The following is a 21,816-nucleotide window of genomic DNA, read 5'->3' on the forward strand; positions in this document are numbered from 1 at the left end:
TCCTGGTGATTAACATGTGAGCCACAGCTTTTTTCACGGTTTTTAAACATGAAAAACACAGAACTCCTGGTTCTGGGAGGCGTCCTCACAGCTGCAAACACTCAGCTCACAGGAGGCAGAACACGAAGCCGTGGAAAGCAGCATTTTGTTTGCAGCACATCTAACGGAGACTTTCTGAAACGGCGTCTAACAGAGAACTTTGGACGGGCCGCGACTCCACCTGAGGCTGCTGGAACATGGAAAAATGCTTCAAGGACAGAAAACAGGATCAATAAAGATGTAATAATGAGGTAATTATCGTGTAATTACCACGGTAATAACCAGGTAATAGTTAATCAATAACAATGGGAGGGATGTGGGGAAACCAAGTTAAAGATAAAACCAAAGCAAGACGACTTACTGTATAGTAATAATATAGTAATAATTTAGTAATAATGTGACGACTTGTTAATGATAACAACGTAAAATCAGTTAATATCATTCATTTAATATGTACTTTCTGAATATTTGGCTGTGAAATAAGTTCAAACTGATAATTAACACGTCATAGGGCTGTTATTACTGCTCTGACTGTTATTGATAAGCTGGTTATTACTACATGATAATCATCTAATTATTACATCTTTATTATCAGACTTTAACTATTATCACCACAGCATGGTGTAACTTTCTGGTAGCGATCCAACAGAGGATGCATCGGCACACGGATCGATATGCATCAGTCTCAGTGTTGTCTCGAGTGAAGGACACTTCAGCACAAAGTGGACGTGGAAAGACTCCAGAGATCATTCATTCAGTTTCTCTCTCCGGCACATTTCCACAGGATCAGACTCACATTTTGTCAGGGACAGTTGTGTGTTAGAAACTAAGTTCAATTACATCTGTAATATGATCCGGCTCTGGCCCACACAAGCTGAATATTAACAGGGGGGGGGGGGGGGGGGGGGGGGACTAAGAGACACAGAAAAACACAGAAAGACACAGAAAAACAAAAAAAAGCCACAAAAATACACAAAAAAGCCAGAAAAAGACACAGAAAGACACAGAAATACACAAAAGACACAAAAAGCTACAGAAAAACACAAAAAAGACGCAGAAAGACGCAAAAAGACACAAAAAGACACAAAAAGACACAAAAAGCTACAGAAAAACACAGAAAGACACAAAAAGACACAAAAAGACACAAAAAGCTACAGAAAAACACAGAAAGACACAAAAAGACGCAGAAAGACGCAAAAAGCTACAGAAAGACACAAAAAGACACAAAAAGACACAAAAAGACGCAGAAAGACACAAAAAGACACAGAAAGCTACAGAAAAACACAGAAAAACACAAAAAGACACAGAAAGACACAAAAAGACACAGAAAAACACAGAAAGACAAAAAAAAGCCACAAAAATACACAAAAAGCCAGAAAAAGACACAGAAAGAAACAGAAATACACAAAAGACACAAAAAGCTACAGAAAAACACAAAAAAGACGCAGAAAGACACAAAAAGACACAGAAAGCTACAGAAAAACACAAAAAAGACGCAGAAAGACACAAAAGACACAGAAAGCTACAGAAAAACACAAAAAAGACGCAGAAAGGACACAAAAAGACACAGAAAGACAAAAAAAGCCACAAAAATACACAAAAAGCCAGAAAAAGACACAGAAAGACACAGAAATACACAAAAGACACAAAAAGCTACAGAAAGACACAGAAAGACACAAAAAGACACAAAAAGACACAAAAAGCTACAGAAAGACACAAAAAGACACAGAAAGACACAGAAAGACGCAAAAAGACACAAAAACACAGAAAAACACAGAAAAACACAAAAAGACACAAAAAGACACAAAAAGCTACAGAAAGACACAGAAAGACAGAAAAAAGACACAAAAAGACACAAAAAGCTACAGAAAACCACAGAAAGACACAGAAAACCACAGAAAGACACAGAAAGACACAAAAAGACAGAAAAAAGACACAGAAAGACACAAAAAGACAGAAAAAAGACACAGAAAGACACAAAAAGACAGAAAAAAGACACAGAAAGACACAAAAAGCTACAGAAAAAACACAAAAACCTTTCAGTTTCTCTTTTATATGGATGCTTTTGTTTGACTGGTGAAGCTGAGCTGGTGAGTTCAGACTTATATAATCATACGGTGGTTAAGATGTTCGTGTCATTAATGTTGTGGTTTTGTGTATTTGTGTCGTTTCAGTTGATTATCAGGCTAACGGCACGTTTACTGTTAGCGAGTTAGCTAAGCATGTGTGGAACAGGAATGACTTAAGAAAAAATAAAACAAGTGAAAGACAGTATCCGAGCTTGAGTGTGACACTGTTTCACCAGAGTAAAACACCCTATAGGGTGGGACTTATTCAGCTACTGTAGATGGTTGAGTAAAACCGTCCAATGTGGCTCTGAACCAACGGGTTCCCGCCCGACCCCAGAACCCCCGTCATCAGTCAGACTTCCTGTTAGCAGCTAACGGCAGCGCAGACGAGGCATCTCAGAGCGAAGAATCCAGGCATGAATGACGCTTTCTCCCCTCAACTCAAAGCATGTATGTTTCCCCGGCATGTGCCCATCAGGGTGTCGCCGTGGCGACCGTCACTGATGACCTACTGATGATTAGCGGAGTGACTCAGCAGCAGGACGGCGCACAGCGGTGGAAAAAACATGTTTACTGTTGACAGCGAGAGAAGCAGGAACCCCTCTGAGGGCTTGTGGCTGAAATGAGATTCTGTGGTCGTATAAACGGATGCAACAACGCCGTTAACAAAGGTGTTGATTAGAAGAGCTGAGCACCAGAGACTGGTTGGTTGGCAGCACCCTGCGGAGGTTCTGACCACGAGCTAACGGCTGGAGCCGTGAAAACAGACAGAAAAATCACATTTATTCACCGTCACCAAGCAGCAAACTGTCAGCTGAAGCCCCAAAACACCTCAATCCCAGAAAGACCAAAGGCAGGAGGCAGGGTTGGTGTTCCAGGCTCAAAGGAAGGGTTGGTGTTAGCTCGAAGGAAGGGTTGGTGTTAGCTCGAAGGAAGGGTTGGTGTTAGCTCAAAGGAAGGGTTGGTGTTCCAGGCTCGAAGGAAGGGTTGGGGTTAGCTCGAAGGAAGGGTTGGGGTTAGCTCAAAGGAAGGGTTGGGGTTAGCTCAAAGGAAGGGTTGGTGTTAGCTCGAAGGAAGGGTTGGTGTTAGCTCAAAGGAAGGGTTGGGGTTAGCTCAAAGGAAGGGTTGGTGTTAGCTCAAAGGAAGGGTTGGTGTTAGCTCGAAGGAAGGGTTGGGGTTAGCTCAAAGGAAGGGTTGGGGTTAGCTCAAAGGAAGGGTTGGTGTTAGCTCGAAGGAAGGGTTGGTGTTAGCTCAAAGGAAGGGTTGGGGTTAGCTCAAAGGAAGGGTTGGTGTTAGCTCAAAGGAAGGGTTGGTGTTAGCTCGAAGGAAGGGTTGGGGTTAGCTCGAAGGAAGGGTTGGGGTTAGCTCAAAGGAAGGGTTGGTGTTCCAGGCTCAAAGGAAGGGTTGGTGTTAGCTCAAAGGAAGGGTTGGTGTTCCAGGCTCAAAGGAAGGGTTGGTGTTAGCTCGAAGGAAGGGTTGGGGTTAGCTCAAAGGAAGGGTTGGTGTTCCAGGCTCAAAGGAAGGGTTGGTGTTAGCTCGAAGGAAGGGTTGGGGTTAGCTCGAAGGAAGGGTTGGGGTTAGCTCGAAGGAAGGGTTGGTGTTAGCTCGAAGGAAGGGTTGGTGTTAGCTCGAAGGAAGGGTTGGTGTTAGCTCGAAGGAAGGGTTGGGGTTAGCTCAAAGGAAGGGTTGGGGTTAGCTCAAAGGAAGGGTTGGTGTTAGCTCGAAGGAAGGGTTGGGGTTAGCTCAAAGGAAGGGTTGGGGTTAGCTCAAAGGAAGTAAATGTGGTGCACAGCTTTGGGTTAGAGATGCCCTCATTCATGCAGGAAAGCTGTTAGCACAAACAAACGGATGATGATGGAGGCGTAGGTCAGTGTTAGCAGCACTCACCACTAGTTGGCGCAGCAGTGGTTAAATGAATGCAATGAGGGTAGCAGGCTGTGAAGAGAAGGAAAGGTTAATGGGCATCAGTTTCAAAAGCCTGAAAATGTGTTAAAAAACAGAACAATTTGCAGAATTAGTCGACAGAGAAATAATTACAGCCGAGGTCCAGCTCAGTTAGACCGAAGCAATCAGTCTTTCCCACAAACATGTCAGAGTGGGTGAACATGGGGGTTCAGCCCCAAGGCAGGGATGCTGTTCCAGGAAATAGACGGCCCCATCGGGAGTCACGTGGGACTTAAGTGGGAACAGAACCAGCTGCAGCTTTGATCCTTCGTTTTCTGGGTTTCTGCTTAATAAAGACTTCAGACTCTCGCCTGGTTCCTCCTGCTGATAACGAAGTGGCCCTGATGGCGTTATCTGCCCTGCGAGGTCAAATCAAACCCGCCTGACATCAAAGACTCATTCTCACCCTGGACCTCAGCAGGAGAAGTGCTGGAGACGCTGAATGCAGAATCAGGCATTCCTCAGAAACCGCTGCGAGTCTCTGAGGAATGAAAACACACACAAGCCTTTTCTAAGTGGGAGCAGAGCTGGCAGAGACTCCTCTAAAACCGCCGCGGTTAACCTCCTGCGGCTGCGCACTCATTTACAGCTCTGCCTCTGAAAAACGCTGCTCTGCCTCTGAAAAACGCCGCTCTGCCTCTAAGAAACGCTGCTCTGCCTCTGAGAAACGCCGCTCTGCCTCTAAGAAACGCTGCTCTGCCTCTGAGAAACGCTGCTCTGCCTCTGAGAAACGCTGCTCTGCCTCTGAGAAACGCCGCTCTGCCTGTGAGAAACGCTGCTCTGCCTCTGAGAAACGCTGCTCTGCCTCTGAGAAACGCCGCTCTGCCTCAAAGAAACGCCGCTCTGCCTCTGAGAAACGCTGCTCTGCCTCAAAGAAACGCCGCTCTGCCTCTGAGAAACGCTGCTCTGCCTCTGAGAAACGCCGCTCTGCCTCTAAAAAACGCCGCTCTGCCTCTGAGAAACGCTGCTCTGCCTCTGAGAAACGCCGCTCTGCCTCTAAAAAACGCCGCTCTGCCTCTGAGAAATGCCGCTCTGCCTCTGAAAAACTCTGCTCTGCCTCTGAAAAACGCTGCTCTGCCTCTGAGAAACGCCGCTCTGCCTCTGAGAAACGCCGCTCTGCCTCAAAGAAACGCCGCTCTGCCTCTGAAAAACGCCGCTCTGCCTCTGAGAAACGCTGCTCTGCCTCAAAGAAACGCCGCTCTGCCTCTGAAAAACGCCGCTCTGCCTCTGAGAAACGCTGCTCTGCCTCTGAGAAACGCCGCTCTGCCTCTAAAAAACGCCGCTCTGCCTCTGAAAAACTCTGCTCTGCCTCTGAAAAACGCTGCTCTGCCTCTGAGAAACGCCGCTCTGCCTCTGAGAAACGCCGCTCTGCCTCTGAAAAACGCCGCTCTGCCTCTGAAAAACGCCGCTCTGCCTCTCAGAAACGCTGCTCTGCCTCTGAGAAATGCTGCTCTGCCTCTGAGAAACGCTGCTCTGCCTCTAAAAAACTCTGCTCTGCCTCTGAGAAACGCTGCTCTGCCTCTGAGAAACGCTGCTCTGCCTCTAAAAAACGCTGCTCTGCCTCTCAGAAACGCTGCTCTGCCTCTGAAAAACGCTGCTCTGCCTCTGAGAAACGCCGCTCTGCCTCTGAAAAACGCTGCTCTGCCTCTGAGAAACGCCGCTCTGCCTCTGAAAAACTCTGCTCTGCCTCTGAAAAACGCTGCTCTGCCTCTGAGAAATGCTGCTCTGCCTCTGAGAAACGCCGCTCTGCCTCTGAGAAACGCCGCTCTGCCTCTGAGAAACGCCGCTCTGCCTCTAAAAAACGCCGCTCTGCCTCTAAGAAACGCTGCTCTGCCTCTAAGAAACGCCGCTCTGCCTCTAAGAAACGCCGCTCTGCCTCTAAGAAACGCCGCTCTGCCTCTGAGAAACGCCGCTCTGCCTCTGAGAAACGCCGCTCTGCCTCTGAGAAACGCCGCTCTGCCTCTGAGAAACGCCGCTCTGCCTCTAAGAAACGCTGCTCTGCCTCTAAGAAACGCCGCTCTGCCTCTAAGAAACGCCGCTCTGCCTCTAAGAAACGCCGCTCTGCCTCTGAGAAACGCCGCTCTGCCTCTAAGAAACGCCGCTCTGCCTCTAAGAAACGCTGCTCTGCCTCTAAGAAACGCCGCTCTGCCTCTAAGAAACGCCGCTCTGCCTCTAAGAAACGCCGCTCTGCCTCTGAGAAACGCCGCTCTGCCTCTGAGAAACGCCGCTCTGCCTCTGAGAAACGCCGCTCTGCCTCTAAGAAACGCCGCTCTGCCTCTAAGAAACGCCGCTCTGCCTCTAAAAAACGCTGCTCTGCCTCTGAGAAACGCCGCTCTGCCTCTGAGAAACGCTGCTCTGCCTCTGAGAAACGCCGCTCTGCCTCTGAGAAACGCCGCTCTGCCTCTAAGAAACGCCGCTCTGCCTCTAAGAAACGCCGCTCTGCCTCTAAGAAACGCCGCTCTGCCTCTAAAAAACGCTGCTCTGCCTCTAAGAAACGCCCCTCTGCCTCTGAGAAACGCCGCTCTGCCTCTGAGAAACGCCGCTCTGCCTCTGAGAAACGCCGCTCTGCCTCTAAGAAACGCCGCTCTGCCTCTAAGAAACGCCGCTCTGCCTCTAAGAAACGCCGCTCTGCCTCTAAAAAACGCTGCTCTGCCTCTGAGAAACGCCGCTCTGCCTCTAAGAAACGCCGCTCTGCCTCTAAGAAACGCTGCTCTGCCTCTAAGAAACGCTGCTCTGCCTCTAAAAAACGCTGCTCTGCCTCTAAGAAACGCCGCTCTGCCTCTAAGAAACGCCGCTCTGCCTCTAAAAAACGCTGCTCTGCCTCTAAGAAACGCCGCTCTGCCTCTAAGAAACGCCGCTCTGCCTCTAAGAAACGCCGCTCTGCCTCTGAAAAACGCTGCTCTGCCTCTGAGAAACGCTGCTCTGCCTCTGAGAAACGCCGCTCTGCCTCTGAGAAACGCTGCTCTGCCTCTGAGAAACGCCGCTCTGCCTCTGACAAACGCTGCTCTGCCTCTGAGAAACGCCGCTCTGCCTCTGAAAAACGCTGCTCTGCCTCTAAGAAACGCCGCTCTGCCTCTAAAAAACGCCGCTCTGCCTCTAAGAAACGCCGCTCTGCCTCTGAAAAACGCTGCTCTGCCTCTGAGAAACGCCGCTCTGCCTCTGAAAAACGCTGCTCTGCCTCTAAGAAACGCCGCTCTGCCTCTGAAAAACGCTGCTCTGCCTCTGAGAAACGCCGCTCTGCCTCTGAAAAACGCTGCTCTGCCTCTAAGAAACGCCGCTCTGCCTCTAAGAAACGCCGCTCTGCCTCTAAGAAACGCCGCTCTGCCTCTAAGAAACGCCGCTCTGCCTCTGAAAAACGCTGCTCTGCCTCTAAGAAACGCTGCTCTGCCTCTGAGAAACGCTGTTCTGCCTCTAAAAAAACGCCGCTCTGCCTCTCAGAAACGCTGCTCTGCCTCTAAGAAACGCCGCTCTGCCTCTGAGAAACGCTGCTCTGCCTCTGAGAAACGCTGCTCTGCCTCTGAGAAACGCCGCTCTGCCTCTGAAAAACGCTGCTCTGCAAACACAGAGATTTATCCTGCTACCGTTGTTAAAGGACCATGAATATCTCAAATAAATAATCATTCCAACCCAACGGTTTCCTTTGTGCGTCACTCAGCAGCACGTTTGTGTGCTCGGGAACTCGGGGAATCTCAACAGAGAGGCTGCAATCTGTTTGGATTCAGAGAAGTCCAGCTGGCTGAAAAGGAGAAGGAAAACAAAGCAGGACTCAGAGGGGATTCTGGTGAGAATCCAACCAGGTAGCTGGAAGTGATCAAGCTGCCAGCTGCAGTCAAACTGCACCACAACCGGGCTGGTTGTAATTTCTACCTGATATCAAACAGGCTGAAACGTTTAACACCGAGTTCATGCATTACAGGGTGTGCACGTGCACGTGTGTGTGCACGTGTGGTTCAGTGAAAGAAAGTCCACAGTCTCCTGCTTCTGGGATTAACTCAATCTGACCCTCATCAGCCTCAAATGAAAACAAACTTGACCATCCATCCCTCTTCTGTACCCGCTTCATCCAACTGTCGGGTCGCGGGGGGGCGGAGCCTATCCCAGCGGTCATTGGGCGAGAGGCGGGGACACCTGGACGGGTCGCCGGTCCATCACAGGGACACACAACCACTCAAGCTCACTCCTGAGGACAGTTTTATAGACACCAGGTAACCTAACGGCATGTTTTTGGACGGTGGAGGAAGCCGGAGAACCGGGGAGAACCGGGGAGAACATGCAGCCTCCACAGACAGAACCAGCCGGGATTAGAACCTGGAACCCTGCTGTGAGGCGGCGGCGCTGACCGCCACACCGCCCTGCAGCCCACAAACCCACTATAAGGCTCAAACAGGTAGAGAGTTAAAGATCCGCCTCCAAAAACTCCAAAAACATTTCAGCTGAATTCAATATTCAATGAGACCTGCTCTGCTCTGATAGGTCCAGAGGCCTGATTAAGCCCCGCCCACCACCCCACACCAGCCATTCGACATTAAGGAAGGTGTTAAATCGGCTGCAAAGCTACTATAACCACTGTTATATAATGAGCCATCAGAAGAATATCTCCAATTCTGCACATCGTATAACTGAAGGAAACATTTTTAAACTAAACTAAACAAACTTTCGGGCTACTTTTCTGGTTTAAATCGTTAGCTTCATCATCCATTTGTCTCAAACCTCCATGACGACCCTTTAAAATGAGAGAAGTTCAGCACTCACTGCAGCTGAGCGCGCTGTCGGTCTCGGCCAGAGAGGACGGGATGGTCCAGTGGCTGTTGTCCCAGTCGATGACGCTGCCCGCCACGTCGCAGGTCAGCGCGCCGAGCTCCTGCGCCGTCATGGCACGGCTCCACAGCCGGAGGTTGTAGATGTAGCCGTTGAAGCTCTTCTTGCCTGAACAGAGATTTCAATGCTTTTGTAAAAGTTTAAACGGCATCAGTGAGTCGTCCAACTCTGTCCATCATGTCTCTGATCTCTGATCTGATCTAAAGACCGCCGCAGTTTGGCACCACAGTCAGTCAAAGACGCTAAAGCAGAGGTTAGCAGCTCGTTAGCATGCAGGTTAGCAGGATTCCAGGATCCTGAATAACTAACCGACCAGAACAACTGGTCCCACTGTGTCGTCACATCTGGCTCAGTTTTTCCAGAGATGGAACAACTTAATGGAGGCTGCGGAGCTCTGATTGGCTCCAGTTGTTGTCCAGCTGGTGGAAAACCAACAACGTAACCTTTAGAGTGACTGAACCAGGGGTCCGACAACATGTTACTGTGGCTCACCCCCCCCCCTTATGATTGAAAAGCCTTCTGTTTGCTTCAGCATCACTGCCGTGAACCCTGGTCTTTTCCTTTCTCATCCTTCACACCTCCTGTACGCTGGAGCAGAACGTTACATTTAGCTTTAGGGGTTGGGAGGACACAAAGAAACACAGAGACACAAAGAAACACAGAGACACAAAGACACACAGAAAACACAAAGAAACACAGAGACACACAGAAAAACACACAAAAAAAACAGAAAGACACAGAAAGACAGAAAAACAAAGACACAAAGACACACAGAAACACACAAAGAAACACAGAGACACACAGAAAAACACACAAAAACACAAAAACACAGAAACACACAGAAAGACACAAAGACACACAGAGACACAAAAAGACACAAAAAAACAGAAAGACACAGAAAGACAGAAAAACAAAGACACACAGAGACACACAGAAACAGAAAAACACACAGAAAACCACAGAAAAACCACAGAAAAACACAGAAAAGACACACAAAGACACACAAAGACACACAAAAAACAGAAAGACACAGAAAAGACACAAAAACACAAAAAGACAGAAAGACACAAAAAGACACAAAAAGAAATAAAAAAAGACAAAGACAGAAAAACAGAAAAACAAAAAGACAGAAAGACAGAAAAAGACACAAAAAGACACAGAAAGACACAAAAAGACACAAAAAGACACAAAAAGACATAGAAAGACACAAAAAGACATAAAAAGACACAGAAAGACACAAAAAGAAATAAAAAAGACACAAAAAGACACAAAAACACAGAAAAACACAGAAAAACAAAAAGACAGAAAGACAGAAAGACAGAAAAAGACACAGAAAGACACAGAAAGACACAGAAAGACACAAAAAGACACAGAAAGACACAGAAAGACACAGAAAGACACAAAAAGACATAGAAAGACACAAAAAGACATAAAAAGACACAGAAAGACACAAAAAGAAATAAAAAAGACACAAAAAGACACAAAAACACAGAAAAACACAGAAAAACAAAAAGACAGAAAGACAGAAAGACAGAAAAAGACACAGAAAGACACAGAAAGACACAAAAAGACACAGAAAGACACAGAAAGACACAGAAAGACACAAAAAGACACAGAAAGACACAAAAAGACACAGAAAGCCACAGAAAAGTCATATCTTTTAGCTTTTAGCTTGTAAATGAGCCAAACAACAGTTAGCAGGTGGAGAAGTCTGTTAAACTCAACATCCTTCGACCTGAATGACCCAAAAAATGCCCCAAAGAGCAGAGATGTGAATGAAGTCCAGATTACCTCCCAGCTGAAAAACTCCCCCAGCTGGCACCGAGTGCCCAGCAGAGCTGGAGCAGGTCTTGGCCCAGTACTTTCCGCCGAAGTAAAGCGCCACTTGGCCGCTAGATGATGTCCAGGTGACACAGAACGGCTTCATGGAGGACGTGAAGTCGGCCGGGGAGATGAGCGAGTCCAGCGGGCAAACCACGCCGTCAACCACCATCTTCATCTTGGACTTCTCTGAGCCAAGACTCAGGTGGACGTTGTCGTCGTCGTCCCCGTCGTAGTAGGAGAAGAGCGACTCTTTCTGTTCGGGGACCAGAGGAAGAGTCAGTGAGTCTGAGGCTGAACACCTCAGCTTCCTGCCTGCAGAGTGATGCTCATTTCAATCTAAAGTCCAGGTATTCAGCAGCAGGACAGCATCTGGGTAACCGCGGCTCCTTTCTAACACATCTTACGCCCTTTTCTCCAAAATCATCATCATATCTTAGATCCAAGGCTTTAATCTGATAATCACAAACAGTTAAAGAGCAGAAACAAAGTTTAAAGAGCAGAAACAAAGTTTAAAGAGCAGAAACAAAGTTTAAAGAGCAGAAACAAAGTTTAAAGAGCAGAAACAAAGTTTAAAGAGCAGAAACAAAGTTTAAAGAGCAGAAACAAAGGCTGCAGAGTGATGTTCATTTCAATCTAAAGTCCAGGTATTCAGCAGGACAGCATCTGGGTAACCGCGGCTCCTTTCTAACACATCTTACGCCCTTTTCTCCAAAAAGGCTTTAATCTGATAATCACAAACAGTTAAAGAGCAGAAACAAAGCTGCTTCACATCTCCTCCCCCCAGAAGATAGAAACAGGGAAAGCTCTCGTGTTCCAGGAGTGTTGCAGAACCTGTTTCTGGCTGCTGAGCTCCACCTCAAAGCACACCGTCAGGTCACTGAGCGTCGGCACGGAAACGGAGTCGGCGACCCTGGTCACCTGGCTTTTTCCTTCGGCTAGTTTCACCTTCTGGTTCCTCAGCGCCACGGCGACTAGGATGGAGAGATGGAGGAGAAGGGGATATTAAAACCAGGGAGGGAAGGAATACGAGAGGAGGAGGAGAGAAAAGGATGGGATGTCCGAGTAAAGAAGGAAGAGAAAGGAAGAGATGGCAGAATGAAAGAAGAGAAGCAAAAGAGCGAAGAAGGCAGAGGGAGAAAAGACGAGTGAGAATACAAACCATCTTCTCCTTCAGACACCCGATTAAAGCCATCATTTCTGCACATTTCATTAGATTTGCTTTGTAAACTGAATTAATATTTTATCCCAAAGCTTTGTGCCATTAAAGCTGGTTTTTAACCTGCAGGAGAGGCTGGAGCTGAACATTTGTGTCATTAAAGCTGGTTTTTAACCTGCAGGAGAGGCTGGAGCTGAACATTTGTGTCATTAAAGCTGGTTTTTAACCTGCAGGAGAGGCTGGAGCTGAACATTTGTGCCATTAAAGCTGGTTTTTAACCTGCAGGAGAGGCTGGAGCTGAACATTTGTGCCATTAAAGCTGGTTTTTAACCTACAGGAGAGGCTGGAGCTGAACATTTGTGCCATTAAAGCTGGTTTTTAACCTGCAGGAGAGGCTGGAGCTGAACATTTGTGTCATTAAAGCTGGTTTTTAACCTGCAGGAGAGGCTGGAGCTGAACATTTGTTTCATTAAAGCTGGTTTTTAACCTGCAGGAGAGGCTGGAGCTGAACATTTGTGCCATTAAAGCTGGTTTTTAACCTGCAGGAGAGGCTGGAACTGAACATTTGTGTCATTAAAGCTGGTTTTTAACCTGCAGGAGAGGCTGGAACTGAACATTTGTGCCATTAAAGCTGGTTTTTAACCTGCAGGAGAGGCTGGAACTGAACATTTGTGCCATTAAAGCTGGTTTTTAACCTGCAGGAGAGGCTGGAGCTGAACATTTGTGTCATTAAAGCTGGTTTTTAACCTGCAGGAGAGGCTGGAGCTGAACATTTGTGCCATTAAAGCTGGTTTTTAACCTGCAGGAGAGGCTGGAGCTGAACATTTGTGTCATTAAAGCTGGTTTTTAACCTGCAGGAGAGGCTGGAGCTGAACATTTGTGTCATTAAAGCTGGTTTTTAACCTGCAGGAGAGGCTGGAGCTGAACATTTGTGTCATTAAAGCTGGTTTTTAACCTGCAGGAGAGGCTGGAGCTGAACATTTGTGTCATTAAAGCTGGTTTTTAACCTGCAGGAGAGGCTGGAACTGAACATTTGTGTCATTAAAGCTGGTTTTTAACCTGCAGGAGAGGCTGGAGCTGAACATTTGTGCCATTAAAGCTGGTTTTTAACCTGCAGGAGAGGCTGGAGCTGAACATTTGTGCCATTAAAGCTGGTTTTTAACCTGCAGGAGAGGCTGGAGCTGAACATTTGTGCCATTAAAGCTGGTTTTTAACCTGCAGGAGAGGCTGGAGCTGAACATTTGTGCCATTAAAGCTGGTTTTTAACCTGCAGGAGAGGCTGGAGCTGAACATTTGTGCCATTAAAGCTGGTTTTTAACCTGCAGGAGAGGCTGGAGCTGAACATTTGTGCCATTAAAGCTGGTTTTTAACCTGCAGGAGAGGCTGGAGCTGAACATTTGTGTCATTAAAGCTGGTTTTTAACCTGCAGGAGAGGCTGGAGCTGAACATTTGTGTCATTAAAGCTGGTTTTTAACCTGCAGGAGAGGCTGGAGCTGAACATTTGTGCCATTAAAGCTGGTTTTTAACCTGCAGGAGAGGCTGGAGCTGAACATTTGTGCCATTAAAGCTGTTTTTTAACCTTCAGGAGAGGCTGAAACTGAACATTTGTGCCATTAAAGCTGGTTTTTAACCTGCAGGAGAGGCTGGAGCTGAACATTTGTGCCATTAAAGCTGGTTTTTAACCTGCAGGAGAGGCTGGAGCTGAACATTTGTGCCATTAAAGCTGGTTTTTAACCTGCAGGAGAGGCTGGAGCTGAACATTTGTGCCATTAAAGCTGGTTTTTAACCTGCAGGAGAGGCTGGAGCTGAACATTTGTGTCATTAAAGCTGGTTTTTAACCTGCAGGAGAGGCTGGAGCTGAACATTTGTGTCATTAAAGCTGGTTTTTAACCTGCAGGAGAGGCTGGAGCTGAACATTTGTGCCATTAAAGCTGGTTTTTAACCTGCAGGAGAGGCTGGAGCTGAACATTTGTGTCATTAAAGCTGGTTTTTAACCTGCAGGAGAGGCTGGAGCTGAACATTTGTGTCATTAAAGCTGGTTTTTAACCTGCAGGAGAGGCTGGAGCTGAACATTTGTGTCATTAAAGCTGGTTTTAACCTGCAGGAGAGGCTGGAGCTGAACATTTGTGTCATTAAAGCTGGTTTTTAACCTGCAGGAGAGGCTGGAGCTGAACATTTGTGTCATTAAAGCTGGTTTTAACCTGCAGGAGAGGCTGGAGCTGAACATTTGTGTCATTAAAGCTGGTTTTTAACCTGCAGGAGAGGCTGGAGCTGAACATTTGTGTCATTAAAGCTGGTTTTTAACCTGCTGGAGCTGAACATTTGTGTCATTAAAGCTGGTTTTTAACCTGCAGGAGAGGCTGGAGCTGAACATTTGTGTCATTAAAGCTGGTTTTTAACCTGAAGGAGAGGCTGGAGCTGAACATTTGTGCCATTAAAGCTGGTTTTTAACCTGCAGGAGAGGCTGGAGCTGAACATTTGTGCCATTAAAGCTGGTTTTTAACCTGCAGGAGAGGCTGGAGCTGAACATTTGTGTCATTAAAGCTGGTTTTTAACCTGCAGGAGAGGCTGGAGCTGAACATTTGTGCCATTAAAGCTGGTTTTTAACCTGCAGGAGAGGCTGGAGCTGAACATTTGTGCCATTAAAGCTGGTTTTTAACCTGCTGGAGCTGAACATTTGTGCCATTAAAGCTGGTTTTTAACCTGCAGGAGAGGCTGGAACTGAACATTTGTGCCATTAAAGCTGGTTTTTAACCTGCAGGAGAGGCTGGAGCTGAACATTTGTGTCATTAAAGCTGGTTTTTAACCTGCAGGAGAGGCTGGAGCTGAACATTTGTGCCATTAAAGCTGGTTTTTAACCTGCAGGAGAGGCTGGAGCTGAACATTTGTGTCATTAAAGCTGGTTTTTAACCTGCTGGAGCTGAACATTTGTGCCATTAAAGCTGGTTTTTAACCTGCAGGAGAGGCTGGAACTGAACATTTGTGTCATTAAAGCTGGTTTTTAACCTGCAGGAGAGGCTGGAACTGAACATTTGTGTCATTAAAGCTGGTTTTTAACCTGCAGGAGAGGCTGGAGCTGAACATTTGTGCCATTAAAGCTGGTTTTTAACCTGCAGGAGAGGCTGGAACTGAACATTTGTGCCATTAAAGCTGGTTTTTAACCTGCAGGAGAGGCTGGAGCTGAACATTTGTGTCATTAAAGCTGGTTTTTAACCTGCAGCAGAGGCTGGAGCTGAACATTTGTGTCATTAAAGCTGGTTTTTAACCTGAAGGAGAGGCTGGAGCTGAACATTTGTGTCATTAAAGCTGGTTTTTAACCTGCAGGAGAGGCTGGAGCTGAACATTTGTGCCATTAAAGCTGGTTTTTAACCTGCAGGAGAGGCTGGAGCTGAACATTTGTGTCATTAAAGCTGGTTTTTAACCTGCAGGAGAGGCTGGAGCTGAACATTTGTGTCATTAAAGCTGGTTTTTAACCTGCAGGAGAGGCTGGAGCTGAACATTTGTGTCATTAAAGCTGGTTTTTAACCTGCAGGAGAGGCTGGAGCTGAACATTTGTGTCATTAAAGCTGGTTTTTAACCTGCAGGAGAGGCTGGAGCTGAACATTTGTGTCATTAAAGCTGGTTTTTAACCTGCAGGAGAGGCTGGAGCTGAACATTTGTGTCATTAAAGCTGGTTTTTAACCTGCAGGAGAGGCTGGAGCTGAACATTTGTGTCATTAAAGCTGGTTTTTAACCTGCAGGAGAGGCTGGAACTGAACATTTGTGCCATTAAAGCTGGTTTTTAACCTGCAGGAGAGGCTGGAGCTGAACATTTGTGTCATTAAAGCTGGTTTTTAACCTGCAGGAGAGGCTGGAGCTGAACATTTGTGTCATTAAAGCTGGTTTTTAACCTGCTGGAGCTGAACATTTGTGTCATTAAAGCTGGTTTTTAACCTGCAGGAGAGGCTGGAGCTGAACATTTGTGTCATTAAAGCTGGTTTTTAACCTGCAGCAGAGGCTGGAGCTGAACATTTGTGCCATTAAAGCTGGTTTTTAACCTGCAGGAGAGGCTGGAGCTGAACATTTGTGCCATTAAAGCTGGTTTTTAACCTGCAGGAGAGGCTGGAGCTGAACATTTGTGTCATTAAAGCTGGTTTTTAACCTGCAGGAGAGGCTGGAGCTGAACATTTGTGCCATTAAAGCTGGTTTTTAACCTGCAGGAGAGGCTGGAACTGAACATTTGTGCCATTAAAGCTGGTTTTTAACCTGCAGGAGAGGCTGGAACTGAACATTTGTGCCATTAAAGCTGGTTTTTAACCTGCAGGAGAGGCTGGAGCTGAACATTTGTGCCATTAAAGCTGGTTTTTAACCTGCAGGAGAGGCTGGAGCTGAACATTTGTGCCATTAAAGCTGGTTTTTAACCTGCAGGAGAGGCTGGAACTGAACATTTGTGCCATTAAAGCTGGTTTTTAACCTGCAGGAGAGGCTGGAGCTGAACATTTGTGTCATTAAAGCTGGTTTTTAACCTGCAGGAGAGGCTGGAGCTGAACATTTGTGCCATTAAAGCTGGTTTTTAACCTGCAGGAGAGGCTGGAGCTGAACATTTGTGTCATTAAAGCTGGTTTTTAACCTGCAGCAGAGGCTGGAGCTGAACATTTGTGTCATTAAAGCTGGTTTTTAACCTGCAGGAGAGGCTGGAGCTGAACATTTGTGCCATTAAAGCTGGTTTTTAACCTGCAGGAGAGGCTGGAGCTGAACATTTGTGTCATTAAAGCTGGTTTTTAACCTGCAGGAGAGGCTGGAGCTGAACATTTGTGCCATTAAAGCTGGTTTTTAACCTGCAGGAGAGGCTGGAACTGAACATTTGTGCCATTAAAGCTGGTTTTTAACCTGCAGGAGAGGCTGGAACTGAACATTTGTGTCATTAAAGCTGGTTTTTAACCTGCAGGAGAGGCTGGAGCTGAACATTTGTGTCATTAAAGCTGGTTTTTAACCTGCAGGAGAGGCTGGAGCTGAACATTTGTGCCATTAAAGCTGGTTTTTAACCTGCAGGAGAGGCTGGAGCTGAACATTTGTGTCATTAAAGCTGGTTTTTAACCTGCAGGAGAGGCTGGAGCTGAACATTTGTGTCATTAAAGCTGGTTTTTAACCTGCAGGAGAGGCTGGAACTGAACATTTGTGTCATTAAAGCTGGTTTTTAACCTGCAGGAGAGGCTGGAACTGAACATTTGTGTCATTAAAGCTGGTTTTTAACCTGCAGGAGAGGCTGGAGCTGAACATTTGTGTCATTAAAGCTGGTTTTTAACCTGCAGGAGAGGCTGGAGCTGAACATTTGTGTCATTAAAGCTGGTTTTTAACCTGCAGGAGAGGCTGGAGCTGAACATTTGTGTCATTAAAGCTGGTTTTTAACCAGCAGGAGAGGCTGGAGCTGAACATTTGTGTCATTAAAGCTGGTTTTTAACCTGCAGGAGAGGCTGGAGCTGAACATTTGTGTCATTAAAGCTGGTTTTTAACCTGCAGGAGAGGCTGGAGCTGAACATTTGTGTCATTAAAGCTGGTTTTTAACCAGCAGGAGAGGCTGGAGCTGAACATTTGTGTCATTAAAGCTGGTTTTTAACCTGCAGGAGAGGCTGGAGCTGAACATTTGTGTCATTAAAGCTGGTTTTTAACCTGCAGGAGAGGCTGGAGCTGAACATTTGTGCCATTAAAGCTGGTTTTTAACCTGCAGGAGAGGCTGGAGCTGAACATTTGTGTCATCAGGACAAATCAAACACTTAAATCTCACATTAACACAGAGAACTGAAACCTCTCCTCTCCTTTTACTCAAACGGCTCAGAACCAACAAACCGAGTCCTCCAGACATTTCTTCACTTCCAGGCTAAATTGTGTTGAAAGTAACTGCACCCCACATTACACAGAATATAATTTCCTCCGTGTGTGAGTGCAGAGAAAAGGGCAGCATGCTGCATATAGAGCTGCATATAGAGCTGCATATAGAGCTGCATATAGAGCTGCATATAGAGCTAATAAAAAGCATGTGAAAGAGGCTTTGCAGCACCCAGAGACTGTGGATCATTCCCTTTAAAGCTAACTGAGTGATTTCCCTCTTTAAATGAACCCAGAAAGGCAGCGGCGGACATTAAGAAGCAGTCACCTCCCAACATGGCGGTGGTTTCCGCCTGCTGGTGGACGTTAGCCTGAACCTACCGTGCTGGAAGCTAACACTGAACCCCCGCCTCTGAATGCTGAAGTCAGATTTGAAGGACAGCTCCATCACGTTGCCTGTGGAGTTCAGCGTCAGCCCGCTGGCCGTCAGGCCGCAGAACCTAACCTCCGCGTTACCGGAGTTCACCGCCACCTGGTCGTAGATGCAGCCCGGCGCCTCCTCCAGGTCAAAGTCCAGGAAGGACAGCTGGACGACGAAGCCGGTGGGCGCCCGCATGGTCCACTTACAGGATTGTAAATTGGGGTATTTCTGAGGGAAGCAGGGTGACGTGAACTCCCCCCGGGCCTCTGTTAGCACCAGGTTACAGTTTGTGGAGCTGCAGCCCAGTACTGGAAGTAACAGGATAAAGTCATCAGCAGGTGAGGCGGGACGGCGTCCGGCACAGACAACATGCGTGTAGACGAGGACAAGAGAGGACAAAGGAACAGAGAGGAGGGACAAGAGGCTTCCAGCCGGCTGGGTTACCTGGGAGTTAAGGACCAGGAAGGGTTTCAGCAGGGTTACGGGGGCTTTAAAGGGTCAAACCAAAGACTCTTCAGACCAAAGAGACACGAAACGGGGTTTAGATCTCAGAGGGAAGAAGGAGGACAAGGCTCAGCAACGCAGAGAGGGACCGATCGATCCAGAGGAGATCGATCGGTTGAGTCACAGCTGGGACAAAATCCACGATCAATAGAGCCTTTTTTCTCCTGTCACATGCACATGCAGAGAGGAAGGAAACCTTTGAGCAACAACCAGAGCTACCAGAGCAACCAGAGCAACCAGAGCAACCAGAGCAACCAGAGAAACCAGAGCTACCAGAGCAACCAGAGCAACCAGAGCAACCAGAGCTACAAGAGCAACCAGAGCTAACAGAGCAACCAGAGAAACCAGAGCTACCAGAGCAACCAGAGCTACCAGAGCTACCAGGGCAACCAGAGCTACCAGGGCAACCAGAGCAACCAGAGCTACCAGAGCAACCAGAGCAACCAGAGAAACCAGAGCTACCAGAGCAACCAGAGCTAACAGAGCAACCAGAGCTACCAAAGCTATCAGAGCTACCAAATCTACCAGAGCAACCACAGCAACCAAAGCTACCAGAGCAACCAGAGCTACCAGAGCAACCAGAGCTACCAGAGCTACCAAAGCTATCAGAGCTACCAGATCTACCAAAGCTATCAGAGCTACCAAATCTACCAGAGCAACCAGAGCAACCAAATCTACCAGAGCTACCAAAGCTACCAGAGCAACCAGAGCAACCAAATCTACCAGAGCTACCAGAGCAACCAGAGCAACCAAAGCTACCAGAGCTACCAAAGCTACCAGAGCAACCAGATTAACCAAATCTACCAGAGCTACCAGAGCTACCAAAGCTATCAGAGCTACCAGATCTACCAAAGCTATCAGAGCTACCAAATCTACCAGAGCAACCAGAGCAACCAAATCTACCAGAGCTACCAAAGCTACCAGAGCAACCAGAGCAACCAAATCTACCAGAGCTACCAGAGCAACCAGAGCTACCAGAGCTACCAGAGCTAGCAGAGCTACCAGAGCTATCAGAGCTACCAAAGCTACCAGAGCAACCAGAGCTACCAGAGCTACCAGAGCTAGCAGAGCTACCAGAGCTATCAGAGCTACCAAAGCTACCAGAATAACCAGAGCGCCCCTCTCTACCTCTGCAGACTCACAGCTTCACCTCTTCTGCACAGGTTCAAAGCTCTGAGACGCCGTGGCTAAACTGCTGGTTTGTGTTGCTCTCTGACCGTGACGGGGAGAAGGAGCGGGTGCAGCCGGCCAAATTCCTGACACAAAACCCATCAACGGCTGGTTTGTCAGTGAAACTAATCAGAAACACGCTGGCCTTCGTTTTCTGCTGGAAAGAAGAGACTTTCCTCCAGTGACATACAAACCAACACAGACAAGAGCTGAAGTGGAAAGTGGAAAGAATGGTTTGCTTCTCTCACTCCGAGCAACAATGGCCTCCGTTGAGCTCAGGCTCGGCCTTCGCCAAAGCCACCGCAACCACGGCAACCACCGCAACCACGGCAACGTCAGAAACGCCGTGTGTGAGTCGTGCTTCTGTGTCTGAACCCACAGCAAAACTCACTGGGCTCACATTTCACAGACATTCGGGCTCTTCACACGTGCGTGTGAGGCTCAGTTGGACCTTTAGCTCTTCTGAAAGTTTCAGGATCAAACATGGAGAAACACAAATGGAAAAGCTAGAAGCAGCAACATGATCCCTTCTTTGTTTCCAGCTCAGTTTGAGCGGGGCAGCATCCAAATGTGGCTGCTTTGGCCCATGAGGTCGTGTTTGGGGCCGGACCACCTGAAAGCCCTGAACCTGACGGCCGGACCACCTGAAAGCTCTGAACCTGAAGGCCGGACCACCTGACGGCCGGACCACCTGAAGGCCGGACCACCTGACCTGAAAGCTCTGAACCTGAAGGCCGGACCACCTGACGGCCGGACCACCTGAAGGCCGGACCACCTGACCTGAAAGCTCTGAACCTGAAGGCCGGACCACCTGAAGGCCGGACCACCTGAAGGCCGGACCACCTGACCTGAAAGCTCTGAACCTGAAGGCCGGACCACCTGAAGGCCAGACCACCTGAAAGCCCTGAACCTGACGGCCGGACCACCTGAAGGCCGGACCACCTGAAGGCCGGACCACCTGACCTGAAAGCTCTGAACCTGAAGGCCGGACCACCTGAAGGCCAGACCACCTGAAGGCCGGACCACTTGACCTGAAAGCTCTGAACCTGAAGGCCGGACCACCTGAAGGCCGGACCACCTGAAGGCCGGACCACTTGACCTGAAAGCTCTGAACCTGAAGGCCGGACCACCTGAAGGCCGGACCACCTGAAGGCCGGACCACCTGAAGGCCGGACCACCTGACCTGAAAGCTCTGAACCTGAAGGCCGGACCACCTGAAGGCCGGACCACCTGACCTGAAAGCTCTGAACCTGAAGGCCGGACCACCTGAAGGCCAGACCACCTGAAGGCCGGACCACTTGACCTGAAAGCTCTGAACCTGAAGGCCGGACCACCTGAAGGCCGGACCACCTGAAGGCCGGACCACCTGAAGGCCGGACCACTTGACCTGAAAGCTCTGAACCTGAAGGCCGGACCACCTGAAGGCCGGACCACCTGACCTGAAAGCTCTGAACCTGAAGGCCGGACCACCTGAAGGCCGGACCACCTGAAGGCCGGACCACCTGAAGGCCGGACCACTTGACCTGAAAGCTCTGAACCTGAAGGCCGGACCACCTGAAGGCCGGACCACCTGACGGCCGGACCACCTGACCTGAAAGCTCTGAACCTGAAGGCCGGACCACCTGAAGGCCGGACCACCTGAAGGCCGGACCACTTGACCTGAAAGCTCTGAACCTGAAGGCCGGACCACCTGAAGGCCGGACCACTTGACCTGAAAGCTCTGAACCTGAAGGCCGGACCACCTGAAGGCCAGACCACCTGAAGGCCGGACCACCTGACCTGAAAGCTCTGAACCTGAAGGCCGGACCACCTGAAGGCCGGACCACTTGACCTGAAAGCTCTGAACCTGAAGGCCGGACCACCTGAAGGCCGGACCACCTGAAGGCCGGACCACCTGAAGGCCGGACCACCTGACCTGAAAGCTCTGAACCTGAAGGCCGGACCACCTGAAGGCCGGACCACCTGACGGCCGGACCACCTGACCTGAAAGCTCTGAACCTGAAGGCCGGACCACCTGAAGGCCGGACCACCTGAAGGCCGGACCACCTGACCTGAAAGCTCTGAAC

At 48.4% G+C, this 21,816-nt stretch overlaps 1 protein-coding gene across 3 annotated transcripts in view; it reads right to left on the reverse strand.

The window, feature by feature from the left end:
• adgrg6 (adhesion G protein-coupled receptor G6) overlaps positions 1–21,816 on the reverse strand; it is a 118,472-nt gene that overhangs the window by 69,234 nt on the left and 27,422 nt on the right. For 2 of the 3 annotated variants that reach the window (XM_072362056.1, XM_072362057.1), the window contains exons 3-6: positions 18,037–18,384; positions 11,526–11,665; positions 10,662–10,947; positions 8,805–8,978 (exon numbers count right to left, since the gene is read on the reverse strand). In XM_072362056.1, the coding sequence (XP_072218157.1) occupies positions 8,805–8,978; positions 10,662–10,947; positions 11,526–11,665; positions 18,037–18,384 (948 nt within the window). The remainder of the gene's footprint in view (positions 1–8,804; positions 8,979–10,661; positions 10,948–11,525; positions 11,666–18,036; positions 18,385–21,816) is intronic. The other variant, XM_072362058.1, reaches the window with a different exon arrangement.

The sequence above is a fragment of the Leuresthes tenuis genome, unplaced genomic scaffold (assembly GCF_036924035.1).
Source record: "Leuresthes tenuis unplaced genomic scaffold, fLeuTen1.0.hap1 SCAF_13, whole genome shotgun sequence".
NCBI classification, from domain to species: domain Eukaryota; kingdom Metazoa; phylum Chordata; class Actinopteri; order Atheriniformes; family Atherinopsidae; genus Leuresthes; species Leuresthes tenuis.